At 36.8% G+C, this 27,227-nt stretch overlaps 1 protein-coding gene across 2 annotated transcripts in view; it reads right to left on the bottom strand.

Moving 5' to 3' along the window:
• Positions 1–472: 472 nt before the first annotated feature.
• The window catches only part of KATNA1 (katanin catalytic subunit A1), a 28,708-nt gene continuing 1,953 nt past the window's right edge, over positions 473–27,227 (bottom strand). Inside the window, exons 2-11 of one of the 2 annotated variants that reach the window (XM_063097068.1) lie at positions 21,341–21,515; positions 19,229–19,386; positions 17,158–17,338; positions 10,175–10,299; positions 8,738–8,843; positions 7,317–7,475; positions 3,975–4,101; positions 2,457–2,591; positions 2,010–2,136; positions 473–818 (exon numbers count right to left, since the gene is read on the bottom strand). In XM_063097068.1, coding sequence (XP_062953138.1) covers positions 620–818; positions 2,010–2,136; positions 2,457–2,591; positions 3,975–4,101; positions 7,317–7,475; positions 8,738–8,843; positions 10,175–10,299; positions 17,158–17,338; positions 19,229–19,386; positions 21,341–21,502 — 1,479 coding nt within the window. In that variant the 5' untranslated portion in view covers positions 21,503–21,515 and the 3' untranslated portion in view covers positions 473–619. Of the gene's footprint in view, positions 819–2,009; positions 2,137–2,456; positions 2,592–3,974; positions 4,102–7,316; positions 7,476–8,737; positions 8,844–10,174; positions 10,300–17,157; positions 17,339–19,228; positions 19,387–20,892; positions 20,933–21,340; positions 21,516–27,227 lie in introns of those variants that run through there. The other variant, XM_063097069.1, reaches the window with a different exon arrangement.

A 27,227-nucleotide genomic window follows, 5' to 3' on the forward strand; every position in this document is an offset into this window, starting at 1 on the left:
TTTCCTTCCTTTTTTAAATGCATAGTAAAATGAAGAGTCTTTAAAACTCTCCCAGGGGCTGGCTGCTTAGCTCAGTTGGTTAGAGTGGTGGTACTAACAACACCGAGTTCCAGGGCTTGATCCCTATACCAGCTGGCCACTGAAAAAAAAAAAAAAAAGCTCCTAGGAAGAGGAGGAAAGCTACCATAAAATCGGGTGGGAGGAAAGGCACATTGGGCCTGGCTCATGCTTTAATTAGCTACTTATATAACAACATTCAGGAATTTTCAGTACCCACTGGTACCTAAGGAGGTAGAGCCAATCGCCTTCTCCCTAGAAGGAGTAACAGCAGGCAGTGGGAGAGAAGATGCTATACTGATTAGTGCATATAAAGACAACTTTCCAAAGCTAAGTAACATTGTGTTGCAACATTTTTGGTCAGTGAAACAGAAATCAAGTAATGCTAAAGTAAAACAAATTTGCAACAAAAAAAATTGGCTTTATTCAGAATCATAAGAGATTTTTTAAAATCTTACCATTATGAAAGTTTAAAAAAATATAGCACTCAGTGCAATGAAACACTACATTTAATTAGTATTCAAACACTTAGACAGGTTTCTCACAGTTTACATGTGAGAATTTAGCATGATCCAAACTCAAATATCCATTTCTCATATCTTTCAATGTCTGCAGCAGATACTGATTTAGAAACCTTTTTTAAAGCCATTTCAAAATCCTCCATAGTTGTAGGCATGTGCATTTCTTCTCTTGAAAGATTTCGGATTTCTTCTGGGGTCAAACCTTCAATACGCCTTCTCATTGCCATCAAGGATGCATCCCTAGGTGTGAAATTTTAAAAAAACCCCACAAAGTGTTAAATTGTCTGAATGAAAATCTGCGAGTAGAAAAATTTTCAATGCATGTTGTAACATTCTCTAATTATGATCTTATTACATACACATAGGTAGTATTGCATAGAATCTTACATTGGAATGCAAGACCTGTTCTGAGGTCTTGCATTCCTGAGGGCTTGCATTCCAGTAGGGTGCTAATCAATTTAAATAATTAATACTAAGCATAAGGCCCAAGAAAAAGTAAAAGTACAATTCTTTTAAAGAAGCTAGGATTGATTTTTATTATAAGTGTTCAATAAAAAATAAGCATCACAGAGACAAGAGAATCTGTTAGCTAGAAAATTAAATATTTTCTTCATGTAGAGTAAAAGCCAGTTGATCAAATTAGGTGGTTTCTCCTTTCCCTCTATTAGTGTTTGTTTATTTTGGCAGCTGACCAGTTCTGGGATCTGAACCCTTGACCTTGGTGTTAGCAATACCAACTGAGCTAACTGGCCAGCCCCATTAGTGTTTCAAATTCTAAAAAGCAGAAAGTTCAGATTCAAGTGCCTCTTTCCTTTCACCAAGTTTCATCCTTAGTAGCAGCCACCATTTATGCAAAAGGACAGCAATATAGCTGCTTTATGTATACATACGTTATCTCTAATTCTCATAACCCTGCATAATATGCTCACTTTAGAGATGAGAAACTATTGCAGTCAAGCACCGTGCTAATAAACATCTGAGCTAATACTTTGATTAGGACAAAACCTACTTGGATCAGCTGTGTTAGAGACTTTTCTTCCTTTGCTATCACATTTAGTATACATTTACTGAAAACTAGACAATACTATGTGGTTATGCAAATCAGTTTATTTCACAATAATTTCCTATATGACAGTATAGTGCAGGGATGCACCAATAATTTTTTAATCCAAGACAATTACTGATTTCCTATTTTACACAATTGTTTCAACATTAGCTTCTTAAATGTGTAGCTTTTAAATGACTCTTCAACAACATGCAAGTTTCCCAAGTACCTTACCAGCACCTGCTAATACTAACTTAAAACCAAAACTTGTGACTCTGACTATATAATGCAATGTAGGTCTTTATTCTTCATCTCTTAATTCACCATAAAAACTTCATAATAGAAGTTTATGCACACAAAAACCTTGCTTCCAAAATAATTCATACCTGCACACGTTGGTAATGTCCGCACCTGAATAACCTTCCATGTTTTCTGCTATGCTTGCAAGGTCAACATCATCAGCCAATTCCAGCTCACGTAAACTTATTCGTAATAGCTCCTCCCTGCCTTTTGCTAATGGTACAAACAAATTTAAAAATATAAGACTTCAGCATAAACATAGTACATTATTTTTTCTCAAGTCTATTTTGTGTGATTTGTTTTCCAATTATTAGAGCTCACTTGCTTGAAATTTCAAGGCTGTTCCTCACTGAATTTTTAATTTCCTAGTACCAAGGCTTTCAGGTTCTAGATATAGCCAAACTTGTAATATAGGGAAACTTACTCTACATTTATCTCTTTAAGAAAGTTAATTAACACCAAATTTTAAATTCTCTAAGCAAAACTACCTGAAAGTTAACAGGAGCTTTTTGACAAGCTATAAATGGAGATACCTGATGGTAAAGGAATATAGATTCGTTTCTCAAGACGTCGTCTTAAAGCCTCATCTATATCCCAGGGAAAATTAGTAGCTGCCAGAACCATAACCATTTTGGAAGGGTCATCATTTTCAGAAGCACCTCCAACACCTAAAAGAAGGATAAGGAGAGAATGTAAAAAAGCTCAACTATTTTTTAAGCTCTTTTACAGGCATAACTTTATTTTCATGACATCTTAATGAAACAGGAACTATTATCCCCATTTTAAAGATAAGCAAGTTGACGCTCAAGGAGGTCACTAACTTGCTGGGGGTCCCATGGACAGAACTTGAATGTGAACAGTGGAAGTGTGACTTTAGGGTCATGCTCTTTACTGATTCCCATACTGCAGATGAGAACCCTGGAGCGAAGACAACTAAAGTAACTTGCCCATGGCCATGCTTGACTCTGTATGGCTTCAAGCTTGGGGTTCTTAGTTCCTGAGTTGTGCAGAATTGGTGTGGAGACAGAAGGATCAAGGGCCTGGGGCTGGGTTCCAGCCCAGTGCAGCTTGGGCAGGTGGTGATGCCCCAGTACAGCCATGTGGCTTATCATGAGTTCCCTCAGACCTGCAGGGTTCCCTGGGGTCCTGGCCTAGAAAGCAGGACAGATGGAGGGCTGGGGGCAGTAAATATTTATGCTGGTAAATATTTATCAACAAGCTCTCTTCCCTGAGCCCCACTCCTCCCAGGCAGAGGGCTGGGATCATATGGAGATGGAGTGGTCATGGCCCTACTACCAGGAGGTTCACAGTCCACCCAGGTTGTGGGAGGGAGTATAGACCAGATTTGTGCGCCTGTGCTGTTCAGTTGATAAATCTCTGCAGCCCTCAGTTTTCCCACAGTTTGGAGGCTGGTTAGTCCACATTACAGGATTCACATCTGGTGAGAGCCTTCTTTTTGGTGGTGACTCCCTATAGAGTCCTGTGGTGTCAAGGGCATCATGGCAAGAATGGCCTGAACCAAGCTCAACTATTTAAAGATCATCAAATATTTAGCACAATAATACAAGGTAGTGCAGTCTTTAAGCCTCCTTAAGACTAAGAATGCTAACTGGTATATATATGAATTTGTAATCCAAGGAAAATGAATTTTTGTAGTACACAAAAATATGAATCAAAATGGATTTAATCAAAAGACCAGCTCAGCTCAACTACATACCAATTTAAAAAATGTTATGAAAACATACATAACCTCTAAGGCCAATGTATCTACATTTACTGGCTAAAAATAGAGATCAGTGTATTAAAAATGAAGAGATCAGGGTGTCCTGTGGATGGCCATTGTTTCTGACATCACCGTTGTCAGTGTACAAAATTTACTGCTATCAATCTCTAGGAACTACTTGCTAGCCCCCTCTAGTCCACCTAGAGTTATGAACACCTATAAAAAGCATTGGGTTAGCATTCTGGGTACAGCCTGACCCGCTGAAGCTGGGGACGCTCACCAGCCGCCCACCCCAAGTCAATTCATGCATATCCACATATATACAGACCATCCATTTGAACCAGCAGCTCTGCTTTCACCCTCCTGCTTGCTTCATGCTCTTCAGAAGTCCCTCTGCGACTACAAATGGAATCTATCTCATCAATAAATATGGTGGCTGGAGAATAAAATCGAGCCTAAAGAAAGAAATCGTGCAACACCAAGTTTTTATTTCATTTTAAAGTAATCTACAAGTAAGCAATTAGGAAATAGCTAAGGCGACTACCACACTGTGCATCTCTCCCTCTTGTCCTAATATTGGGGGGAGAGGATAGAACTGGAACAGCTAAAATATAGCTTCTAAATGCAGACCTATATACTTAAATATTATATATATATATATTCTTTGTTCCTTTCAATAATATAATTGGGTATATTTATTTGAGTGATAAAAATACAAGGTTTTCCTGCATACTGTGGTGACACAGATAACTATGATGGGAAAGCAGATATTGGTAAATATTCTAAAATTCTAGAAAAAATTTGGTTAAAGAGAACCATTACCTTAAATAAAATCACAGAGATTCCTTCCAAGAAATTCTAGTTAAATTGCCATTTTTTTCTTTTGACTGATACAAATATATTTTAATAATCATAAGTAGTCACTTAGAAGAATCAATTTATAGGTCCTGAAGTTTTTTTTTCAATTTATCTGATCACCCATGGACCCAAATTTTTTTTTTAATTGAGATAAAATTCACATTACATAAAATTCAACATTTTAAAGTATACAATTCAGTGTTTAATATATTCACAATGTTGTACAACCATCACTGCTAACTGCAGAACGTTTTCATCACTCCAAAAAGATAAGCCACAATCCCCTCTCTCCCTCGCTCCAGGCATCCACTTCTACTGTAGTATGACTGTGGATTTTCCTATTCATATACATGGAATCATACAACATGTGGCCTTTCATGTCTGGCTTCTTTCACTTAGCATAATGTTTTGATCTGTTCACTTAAAAAATCCGAATATTTAAATCCCACTTTCTTTTCTACTTGAAAATTTGAATCCTTAAATCATCTATTCCCTCCAATGGGACAATTTCATTTTTAATAAAGACTCATTACTTGGGTTTTAGGTACTATGTGTAAAAATTTTTGTAATTCCTTTTCTAGAAATGGACAGAGGGAAAGAAAGGAACTTATTAAAGCACCCAAGAAAATTCTCAATTGAAATTCTAGCGAGAAACCTACCAACAGAAGAATCTACATCAACAAAAATTAAATTTTAATCTATTTGTTGCCACACCAAACAAAAACTACTGAACTGATTCTTCCCAGTGGTCTGATTTCAAGCAGAGGCTATTTGACATGCAAAATGGGCTTTGGCTGGCCTGGGAAGGTACTAAAGACAGACTTGCAGTGGACACCAATTTGTTCTGCCTTATAGCACCCCTTCTTCTGGTAAGAGAAGCCTCTTTTTCATTTGTTTGTCAAACCTCTTTCATTCTTACTCCACTACTTTAAAGGAGGCCACCATACTTGAAGCCCTGGGGTATTATTCAGGCCTGGCCAATCAGATCACTCCAATCCTCTGACTAAAACAATGGGTTCAGGTACGGACACATGACTCAAAACAGAGCGAACATTAATCCTTGACTGTTTGCTAGAACAACTGAGAAATGAGGGCTGCTTCCTATGGGGTTACCATAAGAACAATAAAAATAAGGCTTAAGCCCTCTGATAGCTATATTACCACCACATGGGCCTGCCTGCAGTCTAAGCAAACCCAGAAACAGAGAGAGCCAAAAGTCAGAGAGAAAGATTCCTGAGGACCTCTGAATTGCTGCATCCTGCTAGGCCTGAAAAAAAAGTAACTTCTTTAAATTGCAAGTTACATGACCCAATATATTATTCTTTTTGCTTAAACTCATTTGACTGGGTTTTTGACACTTGAAAATAAAATTTCATAATACAACAAATTATACAATTACGTTTTTGTGTGCATTTATTACCATGTCATGTGAAAAATCGTGGACAGATTTTCACCAAATTTAAGGCTCTTACTTAAAATATAGACCTTGAGACATGCTCAAAATTCACTTTGAGGGATTCTGGGAAGAGGAAGGCATAATGAGAGAGGTAATCATCTACAGAGTCAAAACCAAGATATGTGTGGCAGTACAATTTTACTCCTTGAGAAAAGGAAATGAACAGAAAAAACACAAGCTGGTTTCAAATATGAACCATAACTTTTGGTCACAAGGGCAGAAGATCCAAACTGCAGGCACTGGTTTATGATTGAGCCACTACTCAAGTGGCACCTCAAAGTAGTTTACTGCAGATGAGCAAGGGTTTATTTAATGATGGTTAAGATCTTCCCAAGCAACTTCAGGGAAGCCAGTAAAAAATAATGCTTTTTGATATGCCTTCATAAACCTCACTATAAAAAATAATGCACATTAGCACTTAGTGTAAGAGGCTTTCGTCCACAGAAGAAAATGGTCAGTTTTCTTGAATATAAAACCCTACATTAGAAAATATACCAAATAATTCTTAAACAGAAACAACTAAAAGTTACTGAACCCTTATGAATCAGATTTTGTATTATGCAATTTACACGTTTTAGCTCATTTCACCCTTCTCACATTACAAAGGTAGGCCTTATATTATCGTCCTGTCTTGGAAATAAGGCAACTGAAGATCAGAAAAGGGGAGGAATTTTCCCACAGTTAACCAACCAGGAAAGTGACTGAGGTGGGATTTGAACCTAGGCCACCTGACTCTAAAGACTCTACACTTAACTAACCACTCTACTTAGCTTAATCTCTTTAAAGAGGTCTGTTAAGGCTGTTGAATTGAGTCCAAACACTCTACCAGAACTTGTTGAATTATATTTCTTCCACTGGTACTCAAATTTGAGGGGGTGGAAGAAAGAAAAAGAAACTCAATGAAGCAAAGAACTTAATCCAAAGACTGAGTCATTAAACTTAAGGTATTTGATATAGTTAATAAACTGGAGGTGATCTAAGTGCCACAACTACTTACGATTCTCACATTTTGGCATTATTGTTACAATACTGCATTTACTACCCACATTATGACTAAGCTTATTGATTTAAAAAACATAAAAATTTCAAATTCCTATAGCAGATTAGTAATGCAGACCCCATAATGTGAGCATGCCCATAAACTAACACATAAGGATCTACCTCTGGAGGAAAGGAGACAAAAAGAAACTCAAGTTATTCATGTTTGTAAAGAATGCTAGCTTCAAGGGCACAGGAATCATACTCTGGGCACAATATCATCCTGCCTAGCTATTCTATACACTGAAGATAGTTACAACTCACTTTCTCCCCCTTTTTTAGAGGTAAAGAATCACTAAAACTGTATCAAACATTCACCATTTCAAACAGAAGACGAACAAGCTTCTCAGACTCTCCTCTATATTTAGAAGTCAGAGTTGATGAAGAGACATTGAAGAATGTTGTCTTGCATTCTGTAGCTACTGCTTTAGCAAGGAGGGTCTTTCCTGTGCCAGGTGGGCCAACCATCAATACTCCCTGTTAGCAATATAATAGAGTAAGCAAAGAATTTATCTGCCATTGTTCTAATTCACAAGAATTTCATTATTAAATATCAAATTTCAACCAACTCATATATAATATTAAGACAATAGAAAGATAAACAGGATACTTCATCACAAATTTGCTTTTTCCATTACAAACCAAAGATGTCTACATTATTAAAAATTTGGAACTCAGGGATGGCCAGGTGGCTCTGTCGGTACTGAGAGTAGTAGTGCTGGTAACACCAAGGTCAAGGGTTTGGATCCCCATTCTGGCCAGCCACCAAAAAACCCAAAAATTGGAACTCAGAGATGAGAACATGTTTATGATATCAATACCCTAATCTAACACAGGTACCATTAACACCTGGATATATTTCTTCCTAGTCTTTTTGCCCAAATTAACTTTAAAAAAAAAAATAGTTTATTCAAAGTATGTCTAAGATGTCATACTTTACTTATCACATAACGTTTAAAGAATTTTTAAAAATTGTTAAGTGTGGAGTTACCCATTACACATTATCCAAAATCCATGAAGAGTTTTTTATGACAAACTCTTTTCAGACCAGCCCATGACTTTAAAAAGTACTCACTAGGGGCTGGCCCGTGGCTCTCTCGGGAGAGTGTGGTGCTGATAACACCAAGGCCACGGGTTCGGATCCTATATAGGGATGGCTGGTTAGCTCAATGGGTGAGCGTGGTGCTGACGACACCAAGTCAAGGGTTAAGATCCCCTTACCAGTCATCTTTACAAAAAAAAAAAAAAAGTACTCACTAGATGCAGACATTTCTCATCAATTTCTTAAGAACAATTCCAAAAATACAAGTTACGAGTTATGCATCATGACACACAAAATGGAGTATTTTTGCATAGCCAATTAGGTCATATTTGCAAATACAGGCTCATTCTAAATCTGCTGTGTAGTCAACTTTCCAAAGATCACATTGTATCGATTTCTTATTCTGAGACCCTTGCAATAGCTTTTGGTCTAAACAAAATTCTGAATAACACAACATACACTCTTTAATTTAAAATTTTCTTCTTTTTTTCTTTGGCAGCTGGCCAGTACAAGTTACCAAACCCTTGTCCTTGGTGTTACAAGGCCGCACTCTAACCAACTGAGCTAATTGGCCAGCCCCTAAAATTTTCTTTACTCCACTTCCTCCCTCCACTTTCCCCAATATAGATAAATATTGGCTCTCTATAGCAAAGTACTGCCATTCACTTTGACAATGCCATAATAGTAATAAACTTACTTTCCATGGTCTCCTAATGCCCTTAAAGAATTCTGGCATCCACATTGGTAACACCACAGCTTCTTTAAGCAACTTTTTAGCTTCTACTAAATCAGCGATATCATCCCTAAAAGAGAAGATATTTTATCAGCAACCCCCTAGATTATATACTACGCAGTCCCTCTTGAGAACCATCAGAAGAAGCACGTGATTTTATACTGTTGACAGAATGCTAAGCCTCTCTCTGGGCACTACTGAATTAACACACTATGACAAGCCCCACCAGTATTTATAAATATGTCACCCAGCATATAGAAAGAGCACAATATGTCAACCAGCATATAGAAAGAGCACAATATGTCAACCAGTATATATAAAGAGCACAATCTGTGTCTTCGATTCTTGGCAATAATGGTTTTCAGCTTGGCTCATGAGAACACAGGTCGAAAGGCCTGCCTTAAGTACTTTTAAGCCATCTCATGGCAAATTCCTGCCCTTATGATGCTCATTCCATAAACCCCATGATTTAGAAACAATGAGCCCATTTTTTAAAAAAAGGAATAAAAAGGGCATAAAGCAAACAAAGGATGCAATAGTGTTGCTTTGCCTCCAACTCTATAAAGATTTGATGCCAAGGTTAAAGAGTACCATAGAGTTTGCTATGAAGTCATCCCCAGACACTAGAACACCTACTACTACTACAAATACAAGTGGTAATTTTTATTACAAAAATTTCTCTCGGGCTGGCTGGTTATCTCAATGGGTAGAGTGTGGTGCTGATAACACCAGGGTGAAGGGTGCAGATCTCCCAGGACCAGCCATAAAAAAAAAATTTTTTTCACTGTATAAATATCAAATACCAAAAAAAAATTTTTAGTAACAACCAAAATCATACCTAATAATCATGAAGGTTTTATAGAAAGTGAGTTTTTATAATTCATTGTGATACATTACAGATCTTTGATTAGAAGTAAAATTAATATAGTTGGGCCACTGCTCTACATTATACTAAATAAGAGCAACATTTATAGGATGCTATGATATTCAACTGTGTACCCCACAGATACGTACAACCATGTTATAGTAAAAAAAAAAAAAAAGAAAAGAAAAAATAAAGCCAAAAAAATTTATAAGATGCTATAGATAATAAGCAACACACATGCATAATCAGCATTGCCTTTTTACCATTAGAGGATGTTCCCAAAAGAAGAAAAGATTTCTGTGACCTTATTTCCATTTTATATATAACTAATTAATTTATTAATTTAAAAAATTTTCAGAGAAAAAAATTGGTACAGCCTGAAGCAAAGTGAAGTTTTTTGTGATGTATCCTGCTCATGCTGTATAGATTCTGATTCTGTCTCCAGGGACTGATCTTCAGTGCATGCCCACATATGCTCCAGTTTCTGTTCCAAAAACCATCATCAGCACCAATTATTTTAATGTGATATGACTTACCATCGAACATTGGGATTCTGAGAAATTATATCCCTTTCCAAAGCTTCTACTAAGTCTTTATCATATCCGGTACTATCAAATTTAGTTGTCTCTGGTTCTGTAACTGAGGCAGTTGATTTATTATTCTACATCAGGAGAAAAAAACAAGAGCTTTTGATGGAGTCAAAAATTATATTTTGTTTTTGTAAGTCAGAAACAAAGATAGGACTCAAGTGATACCCTTTTAAAAGCTAATACAATAGTACAAGTAATGAGGAAAGAATCAAAGACTGAGTCATCCTATATCAGCATTAGAGTTTTATACTTCGTTTTTATTTTTACATATAAAGTATGGCAAAAATGGCTGTGCATGTGAACTGGCTACCATCAAACAAATTAATACTGAGATTAACTGTGGTCACTAGTGAATACAAGATATGTATAACATTTATCTCAATGCCTTAGAGGAGATAAGATTAAAGACGGATAGTTTATTTAGCTAAGACTATGGCTCAGTCTTTACCTACCTACTCAGTCCTTATCAGTGCTCCCATAAACATCCCTTTTTACTATTCCCAGCCCCCTCCAAAAGGGATATCTCAGTTCTTGGTGAGATTCCTCTCATCCTCTGTGATGACAGTCATTAGGGCCACAGTTTTAAAACTGTGTTCTGAAGTACCCAGGACACAATGGCAAACTCACAGGCATTGAGGGATAGTTCGAATTTCTGAGGGAAACACATCAACATCTGTTGAGCAGTGTATGAGCTACAGCTCCAGGTACTGCGTTATGACTGCTATATTCCGTTTGTTAATGCCATAGTTCGGTGAAGCTAGGTTTTTGGCAATTGACGTGATAAGAAATAGCGTGAGGAAATCAATGTGCAAGAGGAATGAGAGCATAAACTGTGCAGTGCCCAATACCTATTACGTTGTTAGGACACAAACAACTTGTTTGAACCTAACTTCTTCATAAATGGGTGGGTATTCTTTGCCTACAGGTGCTGTATAAAAATTATGAAGATACTCATGGATTTCATGAGCCAAGAAAATCTGTGAAGCTCTGAAATAGGACAAATGATCACTTACTCCATCTTGTACAAGCATTGTTACCCAATCCCCGTAACATTTTTTTGCCCATTTCATGATGATTCCTTTGCAATTGGTGCTGCATAAAGCCATTATTGACATCTAGATTCAACCAATATTTGCCATATTCAAAGTCTTACACTAGAAGGCTAAATAAGCATCTGTCTCACAATTTACATATTAAGTCTCCATAACTAATATAAAAGATTCAAGGAAGGTACTGTTTAACAATAGAGGAAAAGGTCATCTTTTCTTCTAAGTATTTATAAAGCTATTCATTGACAGATGTATTAGTCTGTTTCTGTTACTTATAACAAAATATATGGAACTGGGTATCTTATAAAGAAAACAAAATGTATTGCTTACAGTTTCTGAGGCTGGGAAATCCACAGTCCAAGGAACACATGTGGTGGTGGCGGCAGTGACCCTTCACACTGCAAGATGGTGGAAGGAGAGCAGAGAGACCATCCTCCTCATTCGCTCTCCTTTTAAAGGCCCCAGAAGCACACACCTGATGGCCATTATTAATCCATTCACTACTGCACGGTCCTACAATCCAATCACCCCTTCAAAGCTCCACCTTTCCCTTACCATAATAGGATTTCCCACCCTCTTACAGGTCACTGTGGGAGCCAAGTTTCTAATACATAAAATGTGGGGGACATAATTCAAGCTTCAGTGAATTTTGGGAGACATAATTCAATCTACTACAACACATATTTAACGAGTATCTATTCTGTGCTAGCAGCTATGGGGAATAGAAAAAAGACACTGTCTCCGACTGTCAGGAACTATAACGTAAGCCAAGGAAGACATAAAGAGACAGCACTTTCTAGTTCTCTTTCTTTTCTCCCACAGTGCTGCGGGAATGTTTGCAGATAACGCAATAAAAATTTAAGTTAAGCAGAAAGGAGAAACAGTGCTATAATAGGTTAGTCAAAGGGAGCTATGGAATTTCAAATGTTGACATCTTTAATAGGACTTTAATTAGCTAAACTAGTACAACTTCATCTAAGTACCCATCTATTCAATAATTTGCTCTAAGTGAAAATATTAGTAAGAGGTGGAAAAAAACCGTAGACTAGAGCCTACATTCCTTTTTGATGTTCAAAAGTTGTAGATGGACCAACTAACCAGGAAATAAGCCCCTGGGTTTAAAATCAGTTATTTCAAAAACTGGCAAATAGGTTAGAGCACATTGTTATAACACCAAGGTCAAAGGGTTTGGATCCCCATACCAGCCAGCGACCAAAAATAAGACAAGAACAACAACAACAGCAAAAAACCCCACCGAAAACTGGCAAAATTATAAACACAAAATCCATTTGCCTCAATTAAAAGAATTAATTAAAAATGACAGCTGAGCTTTGACTTCAGAAAGATGGAGCAGATATACTTTTTACTATTCCTTCTGCTAAGTAGAACTCAAACCCTTGGGCATTATATATAAACAAACACAAGAAAGTATAGAAAAGTACAGAAAAAGGGACAGATCTGAAAAGTATAGAGAAGGCAGCAGACCAGCTAGAGAACTCAGACATGGTGTGAGTTCCCTGGGTTTTCTTTTTCTTTTACATATCCATTATATATCCTTTTTCTTTTTATATATGCCATTATTAACATCTAGATTCAACCAGACTTGGGGCTGAAGAAGCAGGCAACCTGGAAACACCAATAAGGGCAAATGAAAAAGCCCTAGTAGAAGCTTCCTCTTTCCAAGCAAAGAACCAAGAAAGGAGCAGCCTAGCAAGACAGATCTTTTAGACAGTAATGCTCCATTCTAATGAAGCACCACAGAAGAGCTGTGGCCCTGGCCTCACTCAGGCTAGCAAAGGCTGAGTGGGGAACCTAGACTTCCACCTTTGTGTGCCTGTAATGAGGAACCTCAAACTCCCACTAGGATGGGATCAGAGGCCAAGTAAGAAGCTAGAACTTTCATCCCCACCGACCAGTAACAAGATTCTCCCGCCCCCACCAGTCAGTGGAGAACACAGAGGGAAGCTAGACTGAATACCCGGCAGTACTGAGGCCTTGGGGTGGTATCAGAGGAGGACTAGTAGAGGTCAAGATGAGGCCACCCCATGTGAAGAACTTCCATCATAGCTAACAGTAATGAGAAAACCCCTGCCCCTATTCAGGTGGCAACAGAGGGGGTCTGGGGAACCTGGACCTCTACTTCCACCCACTTCCACCCGGCGCTGGTGATGCCCACCCCCTGCTTTACCTGCCAGAGCACTCTTAGAAAAAGTCAGCTAAACAGAGGTTTAAATAAGATCTAGTCTCATGCCACAGTATGAAAATGTCCAGGTTTCAATGGAAAATCACGAAGGTTCATAGCAAGAACCATGAAGATCTCAAACTAAATGGAAGAAAGATAATCAATCAATAAATGCCAAGACCAAGATGACAGAGATGTTAGAGTTTCTCACAAATTTTAAAGCCTATTAAATGCTTCAGTAAGCAATTACAAGCATGCTTGAAACAAACGAAAAAACAGCCTCAGAAACAAAAGACCTCACAGAAATCCATGCCAACATATATTATAATTAAACTTCTGAAAATTAAAGACAAACAAAAAATTGAAAGGAGTGAGAGAAAATCAATACTTGTTTATAAGGAAAAACAATTCTAATGAAAATGGGTTTCTCTTTCAAAATCAAGGACACCAGAAGGGAGTGGCACAATATTTTTCAAGTGCTGGAAGAAAAGAATTGTCAAACCAGAATCCTATATGCAACAAAAATACTCTGCAGAAATGAAGAAGAAATCAAAATATTCTTAGATGAAGGAAAACTAAGAGAATTTTGTTTCAGGAGACCAACTCTAAAATAATGGCTCAAAAAATTTCTCTGAACAGAAAAGAAACAATGTAAGAAGAAACCTTGAAATATCAGGAAGGAGGAAAGAAAACAGTAAGCAAAACTATGGGTAAACACAACAGGCTTTCTTTCTCCTCTTGAGTTTTCCAAATTATGTTTCACAGCTGAAGCAAAAATTATAATACTGTCTCATGTAGTTCTAAATGAATAAAGAGGAAAGATGAGGTGTAGTGGATTGAATTATGTCCCCCCAAAACTCACTGAAGCTTGAATTGTGTCCCCCAAGTTTTAAGTATTGGAAATTTAGCCCCCACTGTGACTGTTAAAAGGGTGGGAAATCCTATTATGGTAACTGAAAAGAGGAGCCTTGAAGAGGTGATTAGATTGTATGATCATGCCTTAGGGAACGGATTAAAAAGGTGGTCAGGGGCGTGGTTCTGACGGCTTTAAAAGAAGAGTGAATGAGTTCTCTCTCTCTGCTCTCTCTGCTTCCACCATCTCACAATGTGAGACCTGTGGGTCACTGTCATTATCACCAGATGGACTTTGGACTTCCCAGCCTCAGAATCTGTAAGCAACAAATTTTGTTTTTCTTTATAAATGACCCAGTTCCAGGTATTTTGTTATAAGCAACAGAAATGGACTAATACATGAGGGCACTTCAAAAAGTTCATGGAAAGGTTCGTATTATCTTTTAATTCCATTTTTCCACGAACTTCTGAAGTACCCTTGGTATCTGAGATAATTATAAATGAGAAAGGTAAAGGGATATAGTGGTAAGATTTCTATAGTTCACTCAAACTTGTAAAATGACACCACCAGTAAACCATTAAGAGCTCATACGTATATTTAATACCTAGAATAATCACTTAAAAAGCTACATAAAGGGCCGAGCCCGTGGCGCACTCGGTAGAGTGCTGCGCTGGGAGCGTGGCGACGCTTCCGCCGCAGGTTCAGATCCTATATAGGAATGACCAGTGCACTCACTGGCTGAGTGCCGGTCACGAAAAAACGACCAAAAAAAAAAGCTACATAAAAGATACACTCAGAAACACTATAGATAAATCAAAATGGAATTCTAAATAATGTTCAAGTAACCCATAAAAAGGCCAGAAAATGAACAGAGAAAAATCAAAAAAAAAAAAAAAAAAGGAAAACTTAAGACTTAACACATGTGTTTTGGTTTTTTTTATTAGTGCTTTGGAGTTTTCAGCATTATGTACATGATTTGTTAGATTTTATACCTAAGTATTTCTTTTTTTGTAGTTATTGTCAGTGATATTCTATTTTTAATTTCAGTTTGCATATGTATGTTCATTGCTAGTATATAGAAATACAATGGACTTCAAAGGAATTATTTATGTTCATAGCAGCATTATTCACGATAGCCAAAAGGGAGAATCAATTCAAGTGTACATAAAAGAACTGATAAACAAAACATGGTATATACAAGGGCTGGCCCGTGGCTCACTTGGGAGAGCGTGGTGCTGACAACACCAAGTCAAGGGTTAAGATCCCCTTACTGGTCATCTTTTATTTAAAAAAAAAAAAGAAAGAAAGAAATGAAAATTTCAGGAATAGGACAGAGGAAATACAAGATGAGCTTAAATGAGAAAGTGCTCAGAGAATGATGAGTACATGTCAAAAAGACACAGGATCCAGTTCCAAGGTTGCCCCACTCCTCAAATCTTGGACAATTTAAGCATCAAATAATAATAGTAACAGATTATAACTCACTGTATAAAATAAGAATCCACAATTCTATACTGCTGCAACTAAAGGAAAGGAAGACAAAACTTTTCCTTACAGTAGAACACCAATTAATACAGAAGCAATGATGGTATTAGAAAATCACCATTTTGCAACTGGCATAGGAATAATTGACTCAGACAAGAAACACTGGCTGCTAAAAGTAGATGAAATATATTTGCATAGTCTCAAAGTATCTCCCCACAAATTATTACAAAGGGTAAAATTAACTTTAAAGTGGAAAGACCTGGCAGATACCTCCTTAATCAAATGATCCAATATGTCACCAGTAATAGGACAAACAGACATCCTGTGCCTTCTTATATGATAAACAGACACCCTGTGCCTTCTTATATGATATGCTGAGAGAACAAAACATCTTGCCAGTGGGATTCTTGCCCAAAATGCACAATCTTAATCTAATCATGAGGATACATGTGATAAGCCCAAACTGAGGGACATTCTACAAAATAACTGGCCTGTACTCTTCAAAAATGCTGGGCCAAAAAAGACAAAAGCAGAGGAAATGTTCACATTAAAAGAGACTAAAGAAACATGACAACTAAATGCAATGTATGATTCTATTCTGGATTCTGAAGGGGGCGTGGAGAGGACTGGTGGGGGGGAAGGGAGCTATAAATGACATTATCGGAATAACTGGCAAAATTTTATTAAGGTCTGTGGATTAGACAACAGTACTGTATCAACGTAAACTTTACAATTTCTTTCTTTCTTTCTTTCTTTTTTATGACCGGTAAGGGGATCGCGACCCTCAGCACGGTGTTGTCAGCACCATGCTCAGCCACTGAGAGCACCAGCCATCCCCATACAGGATCCGAACCTGCAGCCTCGGCGCTATCAGCACCACACTCTCCCAAGTGAGCCACGGGGCGGCCCAAAACTTTACAACTTCTGATAACTGTACTGTGTTTATGTAAAAGACTGTCCTAGCACTTAGGAAATACACTGTGAAGTACTGAAGGGTAAAATTTACTCTCAGATGGTTCAAGAAAAAAAGGCATACAGAGAGAGTAAATGATAAAACAAAAAGGGCAAAATATTAACAATTGGTAAAACTAAGTAAAAAATATATGGAAGTTCCTTATATCATTCCTGCAACTTGTTTGCTAGTTTGAAATTATATCAAAATATAAAGTTACAAAAACAGCCAAAAATATTTGTTGAATGTTGAGTGGAAAAAATCCCAACCAAGGTGTATTTAGTACAACTTAGGTTTTATTACAGCTCTAATGACTAAAACTGATGAGTAAAACTTATTGAAATTTATAGTCTTCATCTTTAAGGTTAACAAATAACTTTTTCATTTATGAAAATCAACAACATTCACCTTTTCCTCTCTTCCTTTGTTCTGTTCTTTCTTTTCACGACAACGAACAGCTTTTCCTCTGTCATTGTGAAGATTTTGTGCAGATGGACGGTGAACTCTGCCAGCTGTACTTGGACGGTTACCATGTGGTTTAGGGTCACTGTACTGAGGAGACTGGCGTTTTCTAGGTCCTGGGGAGGGCCTAATCAAACACAAGATCATTAAAATCATAATCAACTCCTGGAGTTGGTCCAAATATGGATGAACACAAATAGTACCTAAGACAGAGTCTACAAACCAACTAATTTAAGGTAATAACTGTACACAAGACAGGACTGACTAAACTTCAGGATGTTGAAACCTCAGACATAAAATTTAAATCTGACATAGCTGTCTGTGGTGATTTAATGAGAGGAATGCAGTCTAGTTATATTATAAAAATAATGGAGGGAGCATAATGCTCACTTCTACTTAGAAGGGAAATTGGTGTTATATATTAAAGATGAGTAAAAAATTAGTTTGGTTGCTGGAAACTGAAAAGAGAGCATTTATTAGAGAAGAGAGTTTCATCAAAAGAACCAGAATAGAGTGCAAGTGTTAAATTCACATTTATCCACTGGTATATATACAATTTGGTACCATTTTATTTAGAACCTATCATAATTTTGTTTTAATTAATAAAATTTAACCATTTTTCCATTTTAAAAAACTGACATAAGCACTAGCTATGGACAATTATAAGAACACACGGATGGGCTTTATGTGTACACACATCACCTTATCTCATCTTTATTTCTGTGGCAGAATTTAGGCCTCTCAAATATTTATTAGGCTCTTCCTATGCTCCTAGACTTGGTTATGGCCATTAAAAAGGAGCAAAAAAGAAAAAAAAAAAAAAAAAAAAAAGGAAAGGGGGGTCCTATCTGCAAATATCTCAGGGCACAGTTAAACAAAAAGAAGATATGTAAAACTAGGCAGGTATACTAGAAGGCGTGAAACAGACCTAGTTTCCTAAAGTTACCTAACTTCATTAGTGCAATGGCAATGGGATGGCCTCGTGGAGAAAATAAACTGGGCCTGGAAACACGGGAGTTGAACTAATCAAGAAGGTGCAACTATAAACAAGAAAATTAATAAAGAAAAGCAAAGAAAAATGAGCTTAATCTGCATACAGGATTATAAAGGCACTAGCTTGACAGATAATGGTAAGCATTAAGAAATAATATTAACAGATCAAATGGTTCAGTAATTAGAAGATTTGAATATCAGTTCAAGAAGCTTGGCTTTTAGCTAACTGCCAACAAGGATCCATTGAAAAGGTTTAAGAAAGATCAGTCTAATACTGAACAAGATACACTGTTAAAGAAAACACAGAAAGCAGCAAGAAGTTTGTAGGTTACAAACGTTATCAAGATATAAGATGAGGGCCTACTGTCTTAAGACAGTAACAATGAGAAAAGTCCAAGAGCCACTCTATTAAAATAGACACTCCTAGACATGGAAAGTTGAGAATCAGAGTTTGGGAGGATGATAAAGCCAAACAAAAGTGTATGTGAAAACATATGATGGGGGTTCAATTTTTGGATTTTGAAACTTGGATAGCCAGTGGGGAAAATGCCAGAGAAAACCCTAAAAAGATAAAAAGAGAAGATTTTATCTTTTATTTTTTTGTTAATCAAAAAGCCCATTTTTGAATTTTAGCAGCAGTATACCTTGATGAATAGCAGTATTCTGTGATAGCTTGAGCACCACTGTTAGTCTAACTACCTCACTTTACATAAGAAAAATCTGAGGTCTAGAAAGATTATATTATTTTCCCAAAGTACAGATAATGGCAAAGATAGAAACAGAGCCTAGATATTTCAATTCCCAGCCCCATTCTCCTTCCATAAGATAACTCTGTCTCCACTACTTTAAGCTCATTCACGAAAGCAGATGATACACAATTCAAGAGTTATAAAAGGACATTCAGTAAACAACTCCCCCTCATTGCTGTCTTTCAGCCACCCAGTCCTCTTTCTAGATATAATCAATGCTATCAGCTTCTTGGGCTAATTGGTTTCTTAAAAGATCTCTACTCAGAACCACTTACCTTCGTTCAACAGGTACAGGCAAGGACCAGACTTCTCCCTCAGAAGCTGGAAGCTCATGCTGTGCAGCTTTCAAGGGAGTGCTGTCTAGTTTAAAGCTCTCTAGTGTTTTCATGATATCCTTAACATGTTTAGCTTCCACATTTATTTCCTGCCAAACCTGGTTTCAAAGAAGAATATATATAGGTTCACAGAGGCAAGAAGAAAAAAAAAAAAAAAAAGAACATGGTTATTATTTAAATTTTTATAACTAATAAATCACTACCAAGATTAAACTAGGGTCATTTATTAATGATGTTAGAAACCTCCATTATGATATCAGATATCCAGTAAACCATACCAAGATATTCTGTCAAAATTTTAATAATGGTTCATTAATTCTTTGTTTTCAATTGCAAAATTAACTCATATAAAATGAATTAAATATCCTGGCTAATTAAAACCATATCTGACTTATAGTTCTTATTCAAATTGCATAACAAATTGAAAAGTTGGTAACTTTAAAGTAACTTAAAACTTTGACAAGAACAAAACATGTGCAAGTTGTACTTTTGATTTTTAATTAACTTTTAGCAGCACCGCACTCTACCGAGTGAGCCACTGGCCGGCCCTTAATTAACTTTTAAAATGCTGATCAGAATCCACTAATTTCATCACAACTTAGTTTGAAAAACATGGTTTCATAGGATAAATGTCTCAATTCACATACAATCAAAATATTTTTTAAAAAGCAGTCTTAGGGCCAGCCCGTGGCTCACTCAGGAGAGTACGGTGCTGATAACACCAAGGCTGCGGGTTCGGATCCTATATAGGGATGGCCGGTTCGCTCACTGGCTGAGCGTGGTGCTGACAACACCAAGCCAAGGGTTAAGATCCCCTTACCGGTCATCTTTAAAAAAAATAAAATAAAATAAAAAGCAGTCTTGACTCGATTTAAAAACTATATATAATCCCCTTACTGTTCAGCTGCCAAAAACAAACAAAAAAACAATTATAGTTTTGACTCAATTTAAAAACCATGTGGTGATGATTGTACAACATTATGAATGTATTTAATGCCACTGAACTGTACATTTAAAAATGGTTAAGATGGTAGATTTTGTGTTATGTATACCACAATAAAAAAATTGGGAAAAAAATGTAATATTGAAATGAAGTTGGTAATGTTTTGTTTTAAAACTTAAATAATTTAAGTATCTTTACACAAAAGCTTAGACTTTTTAAGTAAAAGTCTCTGGCCTAACAACAAAAACTCTAAAAAGTCTTTTAGTCACAAACTTAAGACTCCTTATGATATAAAATATTTTCCCCTCTGGTAATACAAAGAAAATGGTAGGGAACAGATTTAAGGAAAGGGGTTAAATTCAAAGAGATAGGATATTTCTCTCTCTCAAAGAAATTAAGGACAACTATGGAATAATTCAAAAATAAGCAGTTCAGTAGAACCTGAGAGATACCTAGAAGATCGGCCCCAAAAGACCATTAATTTCCATAACATTTCTTTCCTCTTGTGACATAGCTGAACTTGCTATTGCTATAAACAAGAAGAATATGGCTATTTAAATTTCTGTAACTAATAAATCACTGCCAAGATTAAGCTAGGGCCCTTTATTAGAGATACATATAAATGCTACCTGCAACTGGACCTGGAAGTTGTAGAACTTACAGGTTTCTACTTGTAAGCATCTGTTGGTCCTCCGTGACTAAAGTTCCTCAAATGGGATTCAAATACGATCTGCTTTGTAAAGTTCTATAGGGAATACAGTACCAGTGAGATTCAGGTGTCATTTGCAGTTTTGACAATGGCTTAAGAAACTCAACTCTAATTTTACCAGGTAAAAATCTGACCTAGAAAAAAATGTCAAAACCATTAATTACTTTTTAAAAATCTATTTGATTCCAACAATTACAATAATTAAGTAAAACTCGTAATACTGCTGATGGTAAAGTGGACTATTATTAAAATAATAAATTAAGTTTCAAGCAGCACTCTATACAAATCCATGTCATAAATCATATATTCTTAATGTGTAACTGCACATAGCATTAACGATCGATCTAGATCTCTTCTGAGTACCTAAGCCCTTAAAACATACAGCAGCTGTGATTCTCACCTGCTGCCATTTCTGCTGGAGGGCTGTATCTTTCACCGAGTACAGATACTTGTTCATTTGATCAAGAACTCCCTGATAATAGACCACTGCAGAGTCATAGTTTCCCAGCAACGCATACTCACGAGCCAATTTTACATTCTCACTAATCATAAGAAGACTCATGCTCAACTGTAAGCTAAAAAAGAAAAAAAAGAAACATTTTCATATTATATGTCTCTTAAAAATAAATACCGCTCAAGAGTTTTCTAAAATATACTTTGTAGGGCTCTCTCAAGCAGCTCACAATCACACACACCATGTTTTCCATCTTATACATTTGCCCATGCTATTTCCACTCTTTCAAAGAAACATCTTAGTCCCCACATCCAAACCCTCCCGATGTGCCAAAGCTCAGCTCAGATGGCAGTTCTCCCAGTATGTCTACCTACTGAACACCTCAGTTCAAAATAAACTCTCCCTCTGCTAAAGTCCTCCCCTGGCATTTTACTGGGACTTTCATCTGCAGGCACTCTACTTTGAAGTATAGCTACTATATATATCTTATTTCTATTAGACAAAGTTCTTTGAGAGCAAGATTTGCATCTGAAAGGGGTGAGACTGTATCCTCAGTGCATGACACACAAGATTTTTACATCTACAGAACAAATGTTGAATGTTAGATACATTTTTTTGTTGGAGGCAGTATGGATAAACAGAAAGCACATAAATTTTGAAGTAAGACAAATCTTGGTTAGAATTGTAATTGTAAGGCTGATTGGTTTCCTCAGTTGGTTAGAGTGCAGTGTTGTAACATTGTAACTCCAAGTTCAAAGATTCGGTTCCCATACAGGCCAGCCCCCACCAAAAAAAAAAAAAAAAAAAATTGTAATTCTGCCACCTTGGTCAACTCCCGTTTTTCCAAGCCTCAATTCCTAAATCTGTAAAACTGGGATAGTAACTACTTCCAGGAGTTGCACCACAAAGAATAAATGACTAAAGTACCTGGTATATTACTTAGCAAAGTCCTCAATATATGCTTAATGCAATCGTCCCTGAAACTTTCTATATATGAGAACCTAGCCCAGTCTTTGCAGTATAGTGGGATATAAATATAGATACGGATGTAAAGTGTTAGAAGCAGGCACTTGATAAATCCAGGCCTTTGAAAAACTGAGAAACAAGGGCCGGCCTGCGGCTCACTTGGGAGAGGGTGGTGTTGACAACACCAAGGCCACAGGTTCAGATCCCTATATAGGGATGGCTGGTTCACTCACTTGGGAGAGCGTGGTGCTGACACCACCAAGTCAAGAGTTAAGATCCCCTTACCAGTCATCTTTAAAACAAACAAAAAACTGAGAAACAAGTCTTTGTCAAGACTGATCAGAATAAACAAAATACAAGGTGAAAAAGGAAGTAACTAGACAGATCTGAAATGGAAGAAAAAAATTTTTTTTCCTCTTTTTCTCTTACCGCCTAAAAAATGAAATTTTAGTAAAAGACCTCCCCCTTTAAAAGCTCCAGATCCAGGGGGGTTTATAGGTGAGTTTTTACCTAACTTCTAAACAGAAATAATTCCGATCACATAAAAGTTACCATAGAAAACAAGGAAAAAGCTGACCAACTCTTTTTATGAGTCAGGAAGGACCTCAGTTTCAAAACTGAGTAAGAACAATACAAGATCCATTTCATTAATGAACAAGAAAATACTAAGTAAAATATCAGCTAACATACAATGCATCAAAACAAACACACACCCACACACCCATACCCCATGATCAAGAAGTGTGTATTCTCAGAACTCAAGGATGACTTAAGATCAGAAAATTTATCATTGTAATTCCTCACACTAAGGGACAAAAGTATTTCACACAAAAATGGGTAAAGAGCATAAAGGACAATTCACAAAAGGGAAAACCCAAATGGCTAAGACGCGCAGACACTAGTAACAGATTAATACAAACTAAAACAATGAGACCCTCTTACATTTACCAGATTCATAAAAAATAAGTCCAATAATGCTAAGTATTGGCAAGGATTTGGGAAAAAGGAAAATTTCACATCTGATTTGTGGGCATAAACTGGCATAGCTAGCAATCTGGCAGTACTTAGAGAAACAATACATGCATACACCCTATGACCCAGCAATCCCATTCTTCTGTAAATATTCCAGACGAAGTCTCACACAGATCTATAAGGAGACTTGTTTTTGGATGTTTATGACAGAACTGTTTGAGAAATCAAGGAGTTGGAACCTGCTAGGAGAATGTGGCAGATACATACTATGGAATACCATATAGCAGACAGAAGCAATGAACAAAATTTATAAATAGCAACATGGATAAATCATCAAAATACAGGCTTGGGTGAAAAAAATCTACAACACAAAACAAGATATAAACCCCAATACTATTTTCTAAATTAAAAAATACATATGCTATATAAAACACTCTCTTTTAGCTGCTAACACTAAGGTCCAGGGTTCGATCCCTGAACTGGCCAGCCGCTGAAAAAACAAACAAACAAACAGAAGAACCTCTTTTTTAAAGAAACAAACATATCCAGGAACATATATTAAATACATTAGAGAGTCTATGGAGGGTGAAAAGAAAAATGTGAGTACAGAAACTGGATGAAAGGTAGAGGAGAAACAAAAAATAAATACAACAAAAGAAGGACCTTATATCCATGATAATCACAGTGAGCCTCTAAGACAGCTCCCAATGACCTCTGCCTCTTGGTATCCATACCCTTGTGTAATTACCTCCCCTTGAATGTGTGCCTGGAAGAAATATGCAAACATAATGGAATGTCATTTCTGAGATTAGACTGTGACTTCCATCCTGCTTGCTGTCTCTTGCTGACCCACTCAAAAGGAAACCAGCTACCATGTAGTGAGCTGTCACATGCAGAGGCTCACATGGCAAGGAACTAAGGGAGGCTCCAGGCAAACAATCAGTGCGAAACTAAGGCCCTCAGTCCAATAGCCTTCAAGGATCTGAATCCTGCCAACAACCATGTGAGTGAGCTTGGAAGTGAATCTTCTTTCAGTTGAGCCTTGAGATGATTACAGCTCTTTCTGATACCCTGATTACAGCTTTGGGAAAGATTCTGAATCAGAGGCACCCAGTTTAGCCATGCCCAGATTCCAGACCCCAAGAAACTGTGAGATGTGTCTGTTATTTTAAACCACTAAGTTTTAGGGTTATTTGTTTTAAAGCAATACAGCTATAAACTGAGGTCTATGAGTAACTCAAGACTGGGCATCTGAGGTCCAAAAGGAAAAAAATCCCATGACCTAAATAGTGAATGCCTGGAATCATGACCACTGATAACATTCCATCTTAACAAAATCTCCATTGCCAGGGACCATGTCTCTCTGCTATTTACTGATAAACCCCTAGTATTGAGAACCATGCTTGGCACACAGCAGATGTCAATAAATCTTTGAATGAATGAATACTGCCAGATTTTTATATAAACTACCAAAATTTCTTAACTTTGTACAGTTCCTGACCCGTAGCACTCTCACATTCCTTGATTCTCAGCTCATCTCTAGCAAGCTGGAATTACAACTTGATTCCTGTGTGATTACTTTTGCCCTGCAGCCATCCACACCCTATAGTGACACCTAGTCTGGGCAAGTGTTAGAAAAGCATAACTGGAGCCAGCTGCTGGAAGTATACAGTTGATCTGGATGGCTTCTTTTCCCTCTCTCCCTCTTTTCCTTAGTAGACTCCCGCCAGATCTTTCTTCCCTTTCTCCCATTAAAAAAAATTCTAAATTAAATTGTTACTTATATTTAAGTGGGCCTCTTTATTTATTTATTTTTTGGTTTTTTGAGGGCCATGGCTTAACGTCCCAAAACTCACATAAATCACCCCAGCCCTCCTTTAAAGGTTCTGTGTTTTGAATTTCTCTTTCTAGTCAGATAAAATTCCTTTGGAGTCAATGAATTAACATTTTCTAACAAAAAGAAAGTCAATCCAAGGCCACATTAACAAATGACCTAAAAAAATCCTCGATTATCAAAGAAATGATGTGTTCATAGAAAATAGTATCAAAGCACCCATAATTCACTAAATGTTAGACAAAAATAATTTTTCCCATTCCTTTAGTATTCTCTAAGCCTAAAACATCCTTCTTCTCAAATGGATGTCAACACTGTAAATTTATGAGATTCTCCAATTTTCAAGAATATGTCCTTATCACTAGTAAAATTACACGGCAAGACAGAAACTGGGTCTACATAGCACAATATCTGGCAATATTTGAAGAAATGAATCTATTTGGAAAAAAGCCAATAGACCAAATTTTAACTACTATGAACTGTAAACACTACCTATTGGTTCAACATTAATAGAACACTTATAAAAATGATATTGACCCAAAATTCAGACTCTTGGTTACACATGGTATGAGAGAAAAGTAAAGGCTCCTTTATCTCACAGCAAGCTTTTCCTTTACATTATTCTAACAGAACCATCCTTTTGCTTTCACAACTTGGGTATTTATGACTTAGCTAATGACTAAATTCATTTATTGAAACTGAGCAAGATGCAATGTGAAATTTTAATTCAATTAACAGAATCAAAAATTTAGAATTAAATACTAAAACCTCAATTTTCCAGCAAAATTTCTAGCAAACTTAATATCTGATGCACTATAGTGTCTCCACAAAGAGATTTAAAGTGTTTTTTCCCTTCTAGGATTAGGAAAAGGAAGTAATCAGAGTCTGAAAAAGAACAGGCAACAGATGCAAATATTTGAGTTCTAAGATTCCTATTCTCTCTGTAGACAAGAAATACGGGTCTTTCCTATTCTGCACCTAAAAAGGATACCTTACCCATTTAATTTTTAAGGAAATCTTTGGCTGGGTTTCACTTATATTGCAGCTTTTACTGTAATGTGCATTGGTCATTCATTCCAGAAATATGTAAGAGCACCAACTGAGTTGGAAGGAATTTCAACGAAGATAAAAATAAGACAGAATTAGACCGTGAAATCCTTTTAGTATAGTGGAAGATATATCACTTTATTCTAGCTGTTTTTTTCTTTGTTTAGTAAGAGGAGACAAGCATAGAATATTATTAAAGAACAGACTAAAAAAATCAGCATCAATGTTGGAAGCCTGAAAAACTTTTTTTTTTTAAAAGATGACCGGTAAGGGAATCTTAACCCTTGGTTTGGTGTTGTCAGCACCACGCTCAGCCAGTGAGCTAACCAGCCATCCCTATATAGGATCCAAACCCATGGCCTTGGTGTTATCATCACCACACTCTCCCGAGTGAGCCACCGGTTGGCCCTGAAGCCCGATGTTTTTAAAATATCTGCAAAATTTATTTCTTAAAACAAAAACAGATCATTAAACTTAATCATGTATCTTCCTGAAGGTGTTTTAGTAAACCAAGTTTGTATGACTTTAAAATGCACTGTAGCTCACTTGGTTAAAGCATGGTTTTGATAACACCAAGGTCAAGGGTTCAGATCCCTGTACTGGCCAACCACCATATAAAAAAATAAAATAAAAATGAAAACATTCGGGGCCTGCCCATGGCTCACTCGGGAGAGTGCGGTGCTGATAACACCAAGGCCCCGGGTTCGGATCCCATATACGGATGGCCGGTTCGCTCACTGGGTGAGCGTGGTGCTGACCACACCAAGTCAAGGGTTAAGATCCCCTTACCGGTCATCTTTAAAAAAAAAAAAAAAAAAAAGAAAGAAAACATTCATAAATAAATAAATAAATAAATAAAATGCACTGGTAAGCAATTTTCAGAATGTTCATCTCTGGGATATGAAAGCAACCATATGCTAATGTACAGTTAATCACTGATGTTTATGAATAAGCACAATAAATGAGTGACCTATGGTCAATTACAGTATGGCATACATTTTTCTTACCTTTATA

The sequence above is a fragment of the Cynocephalus volans genome, chromosome 5 (genome assembly GCF_027409185.1).
Source record: "Cynocephalus volans isolate mCynVol1 chromosome 5, mCynVol1.pri, whole genome shotgun sequence".
In the NCBI taxonomy this organism is placed as follows: domain Eukaryota; kingdom Metazoa; phylum Chordata; class Mammalia; order Dermoptera; family Cynocephalidae; genus Cynocephalus; species Cynocephalus volans.